Below are 13,840 nucleotides of genomic sequence, written 5' to 3'. Positions count from 1 at the left end.
AGAAGGAAGGAAGGGAGGAAGGAAGGAAGGAAGGAAGGAAAGAAGGAAGGAAGGAAGGAAGAGGAAAGCAGAAAGAGAGAAAGAAAACCTTAAAAAAAAACCACAGCCCCAGCGGTCTAACAAGTCTCTCCCTAAAAAGCTACTTAGTGCTGATCCACAAGGGTCAGCCGTCCAGTGTGAGCTGGGGGATAGACTCAGCACTTGGAACTGAGAGTCAAGGCCTGGCTCTGGGAGGCTGCATGTGATCACGGGCAACTCCAGTCCTCATTTATAAAATGGAATTAATGGTGCGTCCTCAGAGGATGGCTGGGCAGCGAGTGCTTTGTAGCAGATAAAAGAGCTGTCCAGAGGGGAGCCTTTGCCATGCTGGTGGTGGCGGCGCTGGGATGAAAAGGGAGGAACCAGCCGTCTCTGGGCGGATTCTCAGCCCTCCTCGCTCCTCATGCCCTCTGCCTCGGCTGGAGGGGCTGCTCTTCTCTGCTGGTCTGGGGCAGGCGCCAGATCTCTGGCCTCCCACTGACCTCTGGGCCTTGTGTTAGAGAGCTGGGGCCAGGGCCTGTCAGGCCACGCTGGGGCTCCCCGCCAGAAGACTCCCAGGCACTTCCAGTAACTCTCCTGTCCTCAGAGGAGCTGGCTGGAGGCCGGGGTAGGTTTCTTGAACTTGGGAGAATTCTGGACTCTGCTGGTCCCCAGGGTGAAAAGGGGAGGAGAAGGCACGTGGACTACTCACGGCCTCTTTGGAGGGCAAGTGGGGTGAGGCAGAAGACTAGGGCAGTGAGCAGGCAGCTGGGAGGCGGAGGTGGGGACAGGACAGCAGACCTGCAGTAGCAGAGCAGGGGAGACTATCAGGGGGCCCTTGGAAGCTCTGAGTTCAAATCCTGTCTCTGACACTTCCAACTGTGTGACTGGGGGCATGGCATGAAAGTACCCTATAAGACAGGGATGATAAGGCTTCTATTACTTGCCTCTTGGAGTTTCATTCAGCTCAACAAACATTCAAGTAGGCCGTTCTGGGAGTAACCTAGAGCACACGAAAGGAGTAACATGGGCATAAACATGTAGAGTTGGGCTTGGAGCCAGATGGTGGATAACTTTGAGTGCCAGGCCACGGAGTTGGCATGTTATCCCATAATAGGGATTACTATGACCATGTAGGAATTATTAATAACAATAGGGAGCTACTGGGGATTTTAGAGTAAGGGAGTAACATGGTCAAGCCTGGACTTTATTTTTTTAAAATTATTTTTATTTTAACAACAAATCACCACATAAGTTTTCTGAAGTTATATGATCCAAATTGTCTTTCTCTCCCTTCTTCCCTCCCCCCTCCTAGAGCTACAAGCAATTCAATTGGGTTATATGTATATTATTGTGCAAAACATATTTCCGTATTCATTTTTATATGTGAATAATCTGCTAAAACCGAAACACCAAAACATATACCCAAACAAACAAGTGAACAATCATCTGTTTTCATCTTCGTTCTGACCCCAGCAGTTCTTTCTCTGGAGGTGGAGGCACTCTTTGTCATAAGTCCCTCAGAACTGTCCCGGATCATTGTTTCACCGTTAGTGGCAAAGTCTGTCACATTTGATCATCCCCCGATATTGATGTTACTCTGTACAATGTTTTCCTGGTTCTGCTCACTTCATTCTGCATCAGTCCATGGAGGTCTTCCTGAAATCTTCCTGTTCATCATTCCTTACAGCACAAGAATACTCCATCACCATCCCATGCCACCATTTGTTCAGGCATTCCCCAGCTGAGGGACATCCCTTTAGTCTCCAGTTCTTTGCCGCTGCAAAAAGAGCAGCTGGAAATGTTTTTGTGCCAGCAGGTCCTTTCTCATTTTTTAAATCTCTTTGGGATACAGACCTGGCAGTCAAGGCTGGACTTTAGACACACCTCTTCGGCAGCTGTGTGGAAGATGGCTTGGGTGAGGGGGAGATTGTATGTAAGATGTAGGAAGACCATTGAAGACCAATTATCTCAATTACTTGGGAGGGAGGTGACGTGAGCCTGAAATGGGACAGGGCCAGCATGAGTAGAGAGAAGGAGGGAAGGGGGGGGAGATTCTATGGAAGTAGAACGGACAGAAGGGGGCATCTGGTTGGACCCAAGAAGATGGAGGTCAAATGGCTGAATACTTGTTGACTTGATTTGAGGGAGGGAAGGAAGTCAGAGATCATTGAGAGTGTGAATCTGGGTGACTGGAAAGCTAGAGAAGCAGCACAGTGAATAAGGGATGGATTTGGTGGAGAAGAAAATGAATCCGTTTTGGTTAGGCCGAATTTGTCCTCAGTGCTCATCAGGAATATCCAGGTGGAGCTGCCCAACAGGCAGATGGTGAATCTGAGCTGTAGGTCGATTGAATAGATTCAGGGTCGTCTGGGTAGAGATCACTGAAGCCAGCTGAATTGAGGAGATCTTGGAGAGGAAGGGGGTCATGAGCGAACAGATGAGCCCAAAGCCTTGCTTAAATACGTAACCTTGGTAACAGAAGAGTAAGGCTAAGGATGGGGACCAGAATTGTGATTTTACTGATGCAGAGGCCTCCCAGAGGAGGAAATGCCTTTCAGCCATGCATGGAGGGGAGAAAGGTCAGAAGAGGGACTTGAACACACTTCTTCTTGGCTCCAACACTGGCTCTCCAGCCATGGACTGACTGTGGGTGGGAGCTAACCTGACTGATTTCTAAGCACTGACTAGAGCCTGGGACCTTTAAGGGCTTGTGATTTGCCCCAGTCTTGCCTCCCCTTCTCCATCTCTTCTAGGAAACTTTCCAGCCTCGAGTACCTCGACCTGTCCAGCAACAACCTGTCTCAGATCCCGGCCGGGCTGCCCCGTAATATTGTGCTGCTGCACCTGGAGAAGAACGCCATCCGGACGGTGGGGCCCGACGTGCTGACCCAGATCCGCAATCTGGAGTACCTGCTGCTGCATAGCAACAAACTCAAGGCCAAGGGCATCCACCCGCTGGCCTTCCAGGGCCTGAAGAAGCTTCACACCGTGCACCTATACAACAACGTCCTGGAGCGGGTGCCCAGCGGGCTGCCCCGCCGCGTCAAGACCCTCATGATTCTCCACAACCAGATCTCGGCCATCGCTCGCAACGACTTTGCCACCACCTACTTCCTGGAGGAGCTCAACCTCAGCTACAACAAGATCACGAGTCCGCAGGTCCACCGCGACGCCTTCCGCAAGCTGCGGCTGCTCAAGTCTCTGGACCTGTCGGGGAACCTCCTGCAGACGCTGCCCCTGGGCCTCCCCAAGAACGTGCAGGTGCTCAAGCTGAAGAGCAACTCGCTGGGCGCCATTGCCCGGGGGGCCCTGGCCGGCATGGCGCAGCTGCGAGAGCTGTACCTCACCAACAACAGGCTCAAGAGCCGGGCCGTGACGCCACGCACCTGGGCCGACCTCGCCAGCCTCCAGGTAGGGCCTCTGCCAGCCACCTTCCTCCCTCCGTGGCCCAGGCAATGCGGGGGCATGGCTGGAGGGCTGGGCAAGAGCCTGTGGGGGCCGGGATCCAGGCTTAGAGCCAAAAGGGAGCCGGAAGACAATCCGCCCAGCCTGCCCTCCTCTGGGTGGGAACGCCGAGGCCCCTGGAGCACACCGATCCAAAAGGGCCAAACGGGGATGGGGAGCCTCGAGACCCTCCATGAGGTGTTTCCCCAGCATTTCGGCCAGGCTGTTTTGTAAGCTGGGACTTATTAGAACACCCCGAGGGATGGGGAGGGCCTGGGCTGACTCTATGCCCCGCTATGTGCACGAGTCCTAGGAAGAGCTCAGGTCTGCGGGGTATACCGTACGTATAGGATTGTGCGGACCCAGAGAGAGAATTCATAGCGGGATGCAGATGGGAAGCCCCGGGTTCGAGGCCCGTCTCTGAGACATCCTGGCTTTGGGAGCCTGGGTAGGTCCCCTCACCTCAGGGCTCCAGGGAGCCTTGGAAGCCTCTGAGTTACAGAGGACTGACTAACCTGTAGTGGCGGAGGGAATGTACACAGCGGTAGTTCTCCAGGGAATGAATGATGGGCCCAGACCCTCCGCACCTACCCCAAAAGAAAGAAAAAGATGGAAGAAGGACACACAGACAAATCAGTTCAGATCCTGCCTCAGACCCCTAGGAGATGTGACTGACTCCAGGTAAGTCATTTCAGCTCCCCCAGCCTCAGCTTCCTCATCTGTAAAACGGGGCTAATCATAGCACCTGCCTCTCAGGATGGAAGGATTAAAGGATACGTGTAAAGTGCTTTGCAAACCTTCAGGTGCTGTAGAAGTGCTAATTGTTGCTGGTAGCCACAAGCTGCTCTCTGTCTAGCCGTGCCTCTTTGGGACCTGGGATGGACTTTTAGAAGGACTAGAGCAGCTGGGCAGCTCTGTAGACAGAGCACCAGGCCTGGAGTCAGGAGGACCTGGGTTCAAATTTAGGCTCAGACCCTTCCTAGCTGGGTGACCCTGGACAAGTCCCTCAACTCTCATTGCCTAGCCTTTACCGCTCTTCTGCCCTGGACCCAATACTTAAGACAGGTCAGGGTTGAAAAAGAAAAGGGCATTGAAGGTGGGCTCTGATCGTCGGCGATGGAGGCAGCGCCCTCACTGAGGAGGTCCCGGGACCCCCGGCATAGTAGAAGAGAGAGAAAGGCAGGGGGGGCCCCAGTGGTCTCCTCGGATGCCCAGTGTGGGTGCAGACAGGACCGGGGCTTCTCGCGAGGCCCAGGCTCTGCCGGCTCGGACAAAGCTGGCAAACCTCTAAAAGAACAACGAGGGAGGAGCAGGGCACGAGGCAGGACGAGGCCAGCCAAGCCTGCCCGCCTGTGGCTCTCCGGCCCTCCTCCTTGGAGGAATCCTTGCGTTTCCCCCTTGACAAAGCTTTTTGCTTCACAGCAAGCCTTCAGGTGACAGGCCCCGGGGTGTAGGGGAGGATGGGGAGATGCCCAGGGGACATGGAGCGGGCCCACACCCCAGAGTCCCAGAACGGGGCAGCCCAGCACCAGAACCCAGATTTTCCGACTCCCAAGCCGGTGGGGTTCTCTCTGGATCGCCCAGCCTGTACAGGCACGGGCGCTTTGGGGCCAGCCCTCACCTCTGTCCCTGCAACCTCGGTCGATGGGCTCCAGATCTCTAAAATGGGAGCACTGGGCCGGATGATCTACCCCCAGGAATCCCAGGGGACAGGGAGAGGTTCCCCAGGGATGCTCCTGCTGCTTCAGGGTGAGGAAACCCTCTCCCGAGGGGCCTTTCTCGCTTAGAGAGTGGCCCAGAGAACAGAGAGGTTAAGGGATTTAGCCAGAGTCACGCAGCCAGGACGGGTCAGAAGCAGGCATTAAACTCGGATCTTCCTGGCTCTGAGGACAAGTGACTATTTGCTCCCCGCATCATCCTCCCTTCGGCCCTCTGGCCAGCCTTGGGAGGGTCAAGGCTTGCCGTCAGGAGCCGTCTTGAAGCGGCGAGGGCTGCCCCGGAGGGGATGCTTCTGTCCTTGGAGGTTTCCAGGAGGAGGCCGGACTGTGGCAGCCAGGATTCCTCTGGGCTCCGGGTTAGACTAGATAGATGGCTGCGAGGCCCCGTCCCTCCCCAGGGCTCTGGGATCTAGAGCAGGAGTGGACCTTCGAACCGGGACGATGGCCGCTGGATGAGGAAGACAACAGCTGGCGTTTGTGTGGCACGTCAAGGTTTGCAAAATAATTTACAAACATGATCTCATTTGATCCTCCCAAGCACCTGGAGAGGTTGGTGCTACTATAATTCTCGTTTTACAGATAAGGAAACTGAGGCACAAGGAGGTCTGAGTGACTTGCCCAGAGTCACACAGCTAGTGAGTCACTGTGTCGAGTTTGAAGTTGAGTCTTTGTGACTCCATGTCTAGCGTTCCATCCCCCAGAGCAGCCCCTTCCTTCCTCATTTAGGCCAGCTGCTCCCATCTCGCAGTCCTTACAGACGGCAGGGTCCCTAGCAGGGTGCCCTCTCCCTGCCCCCAGCCTTCCCCAGGGGCTTCTTTCCACCATCATCTTCTCATTGTTTCCCAAGACTCTCTGGGTGCTCCGGAGCCTCCTCCTCCTCAGGCTGACCCTGTGATTCTGCAGCCTCTCAATAAGCATTTAATTGCTTGTTTTTCTTTTGCCCGGCACTACACTGTGGGGTGGAGGTACCAGGCAAGGCAAAACCCTGGCCCGGGCCCCCAAGGGGTGTCTGTTCTACTGGGGAGACAACACGTGAATAACCAGGAAAGTCCAAGATGGAGACTCAGAAGGTGGGCAGCCGCCCCAGGGAGGGGGGCATCAAGGCACTAGCGGTGAGGATCACCTGCAGAGGGCGGGGGTCTGAACTGAACTGGGTAGGAGGGAAACGAGAGGACGGAGCCAATAAGCATCAACAAAGAAGAATCCTTAGCAACCATTTGGTCCAATTTGATCCTTTTTACAGATGGGAAAATGGAGGGAAATGACTCATCCAAGGTCATTCCTTCCCCCCCACGCAGGAGAACCCCCGAGCCTTGTCTGTGGGTCTCCTGCCTCTGGGGTCCTGCCAGTGGTCAGTCCCGCACCCCTGCGTGTCGCTGATCTGTCCTCCCGGCTCTGGCCTGGGGCCCGAGGCAGGGGTGCGGCTGGTTCCTGGGCTCGGATGTTTCATAACTAAGGGAGACCAGAGAAGCTTGTGGGTCCCTCTGAGGGTCAGGAGGCTGGAAGCCATCAGCGGCTTGGCCGTCTGCCCTGGCGCCTTCAGGGAATGTGCCGGAAGTATTTAGCTCCAGCACAGCCCGGGCTGTGTTTGCCAGAGCAGCTGAGGGGGACCCAGGCCAGTGAGGGCGTCCGGCCTCGTGGAAGCTGGTCCGAGCTTCTCTTTCCTCTCCTGACTTCTGCACCTGGAGTCGGGGGGCAGCCCGGACAGCCGGGAAAGCAGAGCCTGACCGCCAGGCTGCCGAGCGGCCCTCTGCCTCGCTCCCATTTCTGCGTCTTTATCACGACATCCTTAGCTTCATCCCCTCCGGGCCCATCTCCAGGGCTAAATGAGGCAGTCGGTGGCTCAGTAGATAGAGCCGCGTCTGGAGGGAGGAGGCCCTGAATTCAAATCAGACCTCAGACACTTCCGAGGTGCATGACCCTGGGCCAGTCATTTCATCCCAGATGTCCAGCCCTTACCGCTCTTCTGCCTTGGAAGCCATACTTACCAATTCTAAGAAGGTGAGGGTTTAAAAAGATAAAGTCTCCTCCTTTTAAAGCCAAACTCAGATGACGCCTCCTTGAGGAAGCCTTTATTTCCCCCCCTTTTCTCATAGAATTTGCCCGGACAGACCCCTTCTTTGCATTTATCTTGCTTCCTTCCCTCGCTAGGCACGTCTGTAGAGTAGTGGACAAAGCCCTGGGCTTGGAGGCAGGAAAAGCCCCGACACGGCTTAGCTCTGGGTCCCTGGGCAAGAGAGGCTTGGAGGAGAGGACCTTCCGGCTCTGAGTTGTTTAAATCTACGGCCTTGTGATCATTAGAAGGCCTCGAGCCTTGGTAGCCATCTCTGAACTTCTGTTGAACGGAAGTGACCGAATGGCACATGTTGAGCCAGATCTCCTAACTCCCAACTGGACCGTCCAAGCTTGGCCCTCACACCTGCAGCCCTCTGGCCTGGGGAAGTCTCTGGGTGGCAGCATCTTCTGTAAAATGGGACCATAACTCTTGAGCTGTCACGTAATGGCAGAGGAGATGCTCTTTGGGCCTGGATTGTAGAAGGTCTTCTTGCCAGTTAGGGGCAGAAGACTTTTGGCAGTGGGGAGACCGAGGTTCCAATCTGAGCTCTCCTACTCTTATGGCTAGGAATGGGAGGGACGTTGAACTGCAGAATGTTGGGATTCCATGTGGGGTTCTCCACTTTGCACATCTCTAGTTCTCCTTCTCCCAATGAGTCAAATAAAAGTTGGATGAGATGAGTCCCAAGGTCCTGGGGTCCTCTGCATGAGTCTGACACCTAGCCCCAAAGATGGACTCACTCTTTTAGTTTTTTTAAACCCTCACCTTCCATCTTAGAATCAATACTGTGTAGTGGTTGCAAGGCAGAAGAGTGGTAAGGATGGACAATCAGGGTTAAGTGACTTGCCCAGGGTCACACAGCTGGGAAGTGTCAGAGGCCAGATTAGAACCCAGGACCTTTCATCTCTGGGCCTGGCTCTCCATCCACTGAGCCACTCAGTTGCCTCCTGGACTCACTTTCTTAAATGAGACCCTTGCTTTAGCCCTATCTCTTAAGAGCAAATGCGATGAATCAATCCCTGGGGCAGAGCAGGGCTGGGAGAATCTGGTAGCTTGGAATGGTGCTCCTTATTCCCACTCCATTCTTGACTCTTCTCCAAATCTAGAGGAATTAAATTCCACTTCTTCTCTTAACCCTTCCTATCTATCTATCTCCCCTCCTCCCCGCACCCCCTTCAGCTCCTCAACATGGCCGGGAACCAGCTCACAGAGATCCCAGAGGGACTGCCTGAGTCCCTGGAGTACCTCTACCTACAAAACAACAAGATTAGCACCGTGTCTGAAAATGCCTTTGAGTCGACCCCCAATCTCAAGGGGATTTTTCTCAGGTAGGAGGCTGGGTGGGGCGCCCATGATCCAGGTCTAGGATATATCCGGGGAACCTTCAGTTTCCTCTAAATATTTCTTCTTCTACCTTTGCCCCAAGGTCCCTCCACCCTCTTAGATCCTAGGCTAGGGATTTCTGGTTCAAATCATTTAATGCAGAACGTTAGAATGTAGACTGTTGGAGTAGACGGGATCTTATAACATAAAATGTTAGAATATAGGATGTCAGAGCTGGAAGAGAACTGAGAGGTTATTGAACTCAGCCTTCTCTTCTTACAGGGCAAGAAATGAAGGCTTTGTTTGCCCAGGGTGGTACAATGGGTTAGTTGCAGAGCCAACATTAGAACTAGCAGGTCTTTATGGAATACCTATTGTGTGCCCAGTTATGCCCTTGGAAATGTAGGAGGAACAATAAATGGAGCCTCGGCTCCCGAGGAACTGAAGGATCTATAGCTTGTCAGTCTTGCTAGTTGGCCAAATTTTCTGGGTCTTACTCTAGAACCTTAGAAATGGAAAGGGACCTCAGAGGTCTCCTGGTCCAATCCATATTTGAGCAAGGACTCCCACCTTGAACTATTCCATCAAGGGTTAGCCGGCCCTTCCTGGATAACCTCACTACCTAAGGAGTCAGCTCTTTCCACGGTTGGATGCTCTGAGGTGTTAGCCAAGTTCTCCCTATATTGATTTGATATCCATCTCTCTTGAGCTTCTGCCCCTGCCTCCTGGTTTTGTTCTCTGGGGCTGCCACACACAATGGTAGCCCTTCAGATATTTGAAGACAACTATGATGTCCTCCTTCCCAAGACTTTCTTCTGTAGGCTAAATGCCTTCAGTTCATTCAATGAATCCTTTTTTGACATAGTCTTCAGTCTCCTCGCCATACTTGACACCCTTCTCTGGCTGGGTTCTGTCTCGTCAAGGTCTTTTCTAAAATCTCTGTCCAGAATGGAATCTAGTACTCCATATGTGTGAGCTCCTTTCCCTGAATTCTTTGACATCTATTCTTTCCATATCTTGGGTGCACATTAGACCAAATACAAAAATTTCCCTCCTGCTTCCATCTGCACCCCCTACCATGCTGATCATAAAGATTTTTATCCTTTTTATTTCCCAAACTCACAGTCTCTTTCCTCCCCCTGGCTAGGAGGCCTGTAACCTGCCCTTCCCACAATCCTCTTTCAATTTCCCTCTCCAGTGATCATCACCCGAGTGCTCTCCACCATTCTTCCCTATTGCAGATTTTGGATTCCTTGACTTGGTATATATATATTTTGATATATTGCCATATCCCTGGAGAAGAGTCTCTTTGTTTTAAGTAAGAAATCTTGTCTTTCTATGCCTCTGAAGCTCAGTGTACTGGAGGAGTTCTTCAGATAGGGAAAAGGAGGTTCACAGACAGATTCCAAGTGAACTTGGATGGGAAAATGACATCTTTATTTCAATAGAATTGGTTTTCTTTGTAAACTTCTGGCTTTTGTTTTGTGCATTTAAAAATAACCTTCTGAGAAGGGATCCTTAGAGCTTAAGGGGTCCCAAGAGCCCCTGGTTTAGTGACTAGAAGGCCAGCCTTGGAGGCAGGTTCAAGTTTTACCTCTGATATAGACTGGCTCTATGACTATGGACAATGAGGAAGTTGGGGGTCATGGTAGACAGAGTGCTGGACCTGGAATTGAGAAAACCTGAGTTCAAATGTTGACATAGACACTTATTGACTGTGGGGCAAGTCACCCAACCTCTTCATACTTCAGTTTCCTCATCTGTTAAAAGAGGAATTAGATTCAATCTCTAAGGTCTTTTTCAGATCTAAATTGAGAGTACTGTGATTCTTTAAGCTGTAGAACAGCTCCCCCTTTGCATCAGCAGCTTCCATGGGAGCTCTCTATACCACCACAACAGTCCTTTTCATTACCATATTTTTATCCTATAGTGCTGGATCCCTGAAGGCCAATCTTTGCAATTATGACTGAAGATCTGTATATCTGTGGGAAGATGTTTCTGATCATGAGTACTGAATGGCTAGTACTACACTCTGTCCTTCTCAGAAATTGTCTTCTGTGTGTTCTGGGCCTTCTCCAATGATGTTTTTTCTCCTGTCTTCTACATGCTATTCCCTGTGGTCCCTGTGGTCTCTGGCTTGGAAGACATATGTGGGATGTTTTCTCCCTCTTTCTTCGCATATACTTCAGATCAGAGCCACAAGCCTCTTGGCAGATATTATCTTTCCTGGTCTTTCTTAGATACCCAACATCCCTGGCCAAGAGCCTGTCATTCTTGTACCAAAGCCTGGTCCAAGAGTCCACACCCCAGTCTTAGACCCCTCCTAGCATGGGGAGAGAGCTCAGCAACAGCTAGTCCAACCCATACTTGAAGAAGAATTTCTAGAACCACAAACCCAACAAATGACCATCCAGACTTTCCTTCAGGACCTCTAGGGAGGAAGAACTCACTGTTGTGTTTGGAGGTGGCCCATCCCACACACAGAGAATGCTGAAGGGTCCCCTGACCCTGAGGCAAATGGGCTTCCCTTTGCCTCTCCTAGTTCTGTCCTCTGTGCCAAGCAGATCCAAGTCAGGTCCTTTGCTCAGAGACAGTCCTTTAGGTATTTAAATGCAGCCACCATATTTCCTCAAGGTTCTGTTTGCTTTAGGATGAACACCTCTAGTTCTTTCGCCTGGTCCCAGGATGGCAGGATCTTGGGACCCTTCATCATTCTAATTGGTTTCTTCTACCCGAGCTTCAGCTTATCAGTCATCTTTCCTAAAATGTGGCTCCCCAAAGCAAAAATAGCCCTCCAAGTGAAGTATGACTTTCTTATTCATTTTAGGCACCACGACTCTCTTCCTTAATGTAGCCTAAGGCTGCATTCAAATTTTTTAGGGGCTACTTTATGATACTTATGTTGCACTTGTGATCCACCTATACTACCAGATCATTTTCAAATATACTGCTGTCAAGCCAAGCCTCTCATCTTATACCTGTGAAATAGATTTTTTAAACCCACTTAAACTTCCTTCCTTTCATCCATCCCTCCTTCCTTCCTTCCTTCCTTTTTCCTTCCTTCCTTCCTTTTTCCTTCCTTCCTTCCTTCCTTCTTTCCTTTCTTTCTTCCTTCCTTTCTTCCTTTCTTCCTTCCTTCCTTCCCTACTTCCCTCCTTCCTTCCCTCCTTCTCTCCTTCCTTCCCTCCTTCTCTCCTTCCTTCCCTCCATCCATCCTTCCTTCCTCTCCTTTTCTCTTTGTAACTTAACAGTCTTATGATTTGCTTGGGCCATTGAGAAGTTGAGTAGGAAAGGGAAGAGAAGGGAGAATAGCCGTTTATTGATGGTTACCATGTACTAGGTACTGTGTTAACTAAGCACTTTATAATTATTTTCTCATTTGATCTTCACAACAACCTGGGAGATGGATGCTGTTATTATTTTCATTTCCCAGTTGGGGAAACTGAGGCAGGCAGTGCTCAGGGTCACACTACTAGTAAGTGTCTGAGGCTGGATTTGAACTCAGGTCTTCCTGACTCCAAACCCAGTACTCTATCCACTGAGCTGTCTTCTAAGTGACTTAGAGCAGTCTTGACCCAGGTCTCCCTGACTCTCCAGGCAGCTTTCCTTGTCATCTGCCATACTGCTCTCGGGGCTTTGCATTTATCCCAATGGGGGCTCTTCTTATTGGTCTGTGCAGGTTTAACAAGCTGGCGGTGGGTGCCGTGAAGGAGAGCACCTTCAAGAGGCTGACAAACCTGCAGGTGCTGGACATCGAGGGCAACTTTGAGCTTGGTGAGGGTTCCAAGAAACATGGGCGCCCGGAAGAGGAGGAAGAGGAGGAGGAGGAAGAGGAGGAAGGCGAGGAGGACGAGGAAGAAGATGAAGAGGAAATGAGATAGCCATGCGAGCTGGCCTGGCCCACCTGGTGGGTGGGGTGAGGTGGTGGGCCAGGGGGGTGGGTCTGAGGCAGGGATACGACTTGCCTGGATGAGAGCAACCCTGCCTGTCAGGTGCCAGCCTTGAGATGTTTGGCTCAGGAAGGGTTATCCCAGAACCTAGAGGCTCTCTCAAGGCCCCTCAAGCCCGTGGGCCGCAGCAGGAGACTCCTCAGTATCTCTGGGTACCAGCTTCTCTCCAGAAATTCCTCTTGAACTTTCGCCTGCGCTCCTCATCCCCAGGGCTGGCAGTCTCTAGCCTTTTCCTGCTCTGGAGCATTGGGCCGGGGACTGGGGGCATCCAGCTTGTTCCTTTGGAAGATGAGAGTGGGGAGGAGCCCCTAGACACAAGGGATTTCTTTGTGGCTTTGTAGGTGGCTGGGGGTGACCATGTTGGGGGGGAGCAGATTATGATAGTGTAAGTTCTGTGGCATGTGGGGGTTGCTGTGACTTGGATATACTTGGATATACTTGGGATTGTCCAGTGGAACTGGATCCGGCCATCCCAGCAGATGACACGAGGAGCTTCTTTTAACGAAGCACTCTGGCTAACAAGGTGCTGAGCTCAGGTGCTTTCAAGCTGCCAAAGGCTGCCCTTGGCAGCCTCTCAATTTTGTCACCCTGGGACAAAGCCTCAGTCTCCCTCCCCTAGTTTGGCCTCGGTAGAGTCTTCCTCTACGTCCCTCCTCTTCTGCAGGTGATCCTGGTCTCCAGAGACCAAGCCAAGAGAATCCCACGAGTCTTTGAGTGGAATGTATGTTATTTGTTTGAGGGCCAGCTGGAGAGGAGACTCCCAGCCAGGTTACCTGCAGAGGGGGAAGGGGCACAGTGTTGGACAGCAGCAGCTCTTCTGGAAAGTCTCTAAAGTCCAAGAAAGGAGATAATGGGAGGGCCGTACTGAGAAAATCATGGATTCCTCTAGTGAGCCCAGCCAGCCTGGCAAAGGACTCACCTTGGTCTCTGCTTGTGTCTCCCACAGGACAGCGGATGGAAAGTGACGCCTCTCTCTGTGTTTGCCCCCGAGCTTCCTCCTACCCAGACATGCCAGTCACAGCCCTACAGAAACTACCCACCTACATAGTCACACACAGACAGACACAAGGACACGCAGCCCCCTCTCCTCTCTTTGTCTTTCCTCTGCCTCTCTGTCTCTGTTTCTGTCTCTGTCTGTCTCTTTCCCTCCCTCCCTCCTTCCTTCTCTCTCTTCTCTCTGTCTCTCTATCTCTCTGTCTGTCTCTCCCTCCCTCCTTCCTTCTCTCTCTCTGATTCTCTGTCTTTCTGTCTCTCTCCTCTCTTTCTCTGTCTCTCTGTCTCTTTCTCTGTCTCTCCTCTCTGTCTCTGTTTCTCTCTCATCCTGCTCC

At 52.0% G+C, this 13,840-nt stretch overlaps 1 protein-coding gene across 1 annotated transcript in view; it reads left to right on the top strand.

The window, feature by feature from the left end:
- PODN (podocan) overlaps nucleotides 1-13,635 on the top strand; it is a 31,364-nt gene extending 17,729 nt beyond the window's left edge. Inside the window, exons 6-9 of the mRNA XM_044672875.1 lie at nucleotides 2,775-3,432; nucleotides 8,419-8,567; nucleotides 12,242-12,469; nucleotides 13,459-13,635. Of these exons, the coding sequence (XP_044528810.1) occupies nucleotides 2,775-3,432; nucleotides 8,419-8,567; nucleotides 12,242-12,443 (1,009 nt within the window). The 3' untranslated portion in view covers nucleotides 12,444-12,469; nucleotides 13,459-13,635. The remainder of the gene's footprint in view (nucleotides 1-2,774; nucleotides 3,433-8,418; nucleotides 8,568-12,241; nucleotides 12,470-13,458) is intronic.
- Nucleotides 13,636-13,840: the final 205 nt, after the last annotated feature.

This window comes from Gracilinanus agilis, chromosome 4, assembly GCF_016433145.1.
Source record: "Gracilinanus agilis isolate LMUSP501 chromosome 4, AgileGrace, whole genome shotgun sequence".
Taxonomy (NCBI): domain Eukaryota; kingdom Metazoa; phylum Chordata; class Mammalia; order Didelphimorphia; family Didelphidae; genus Gracilinanus; species Gracilinanus agilis.
The sequence above is the reverse complement of the archived record's forward strand: the minus strand, read 5'-3'. Positions and strand labels throughout refer to the sequence as shown.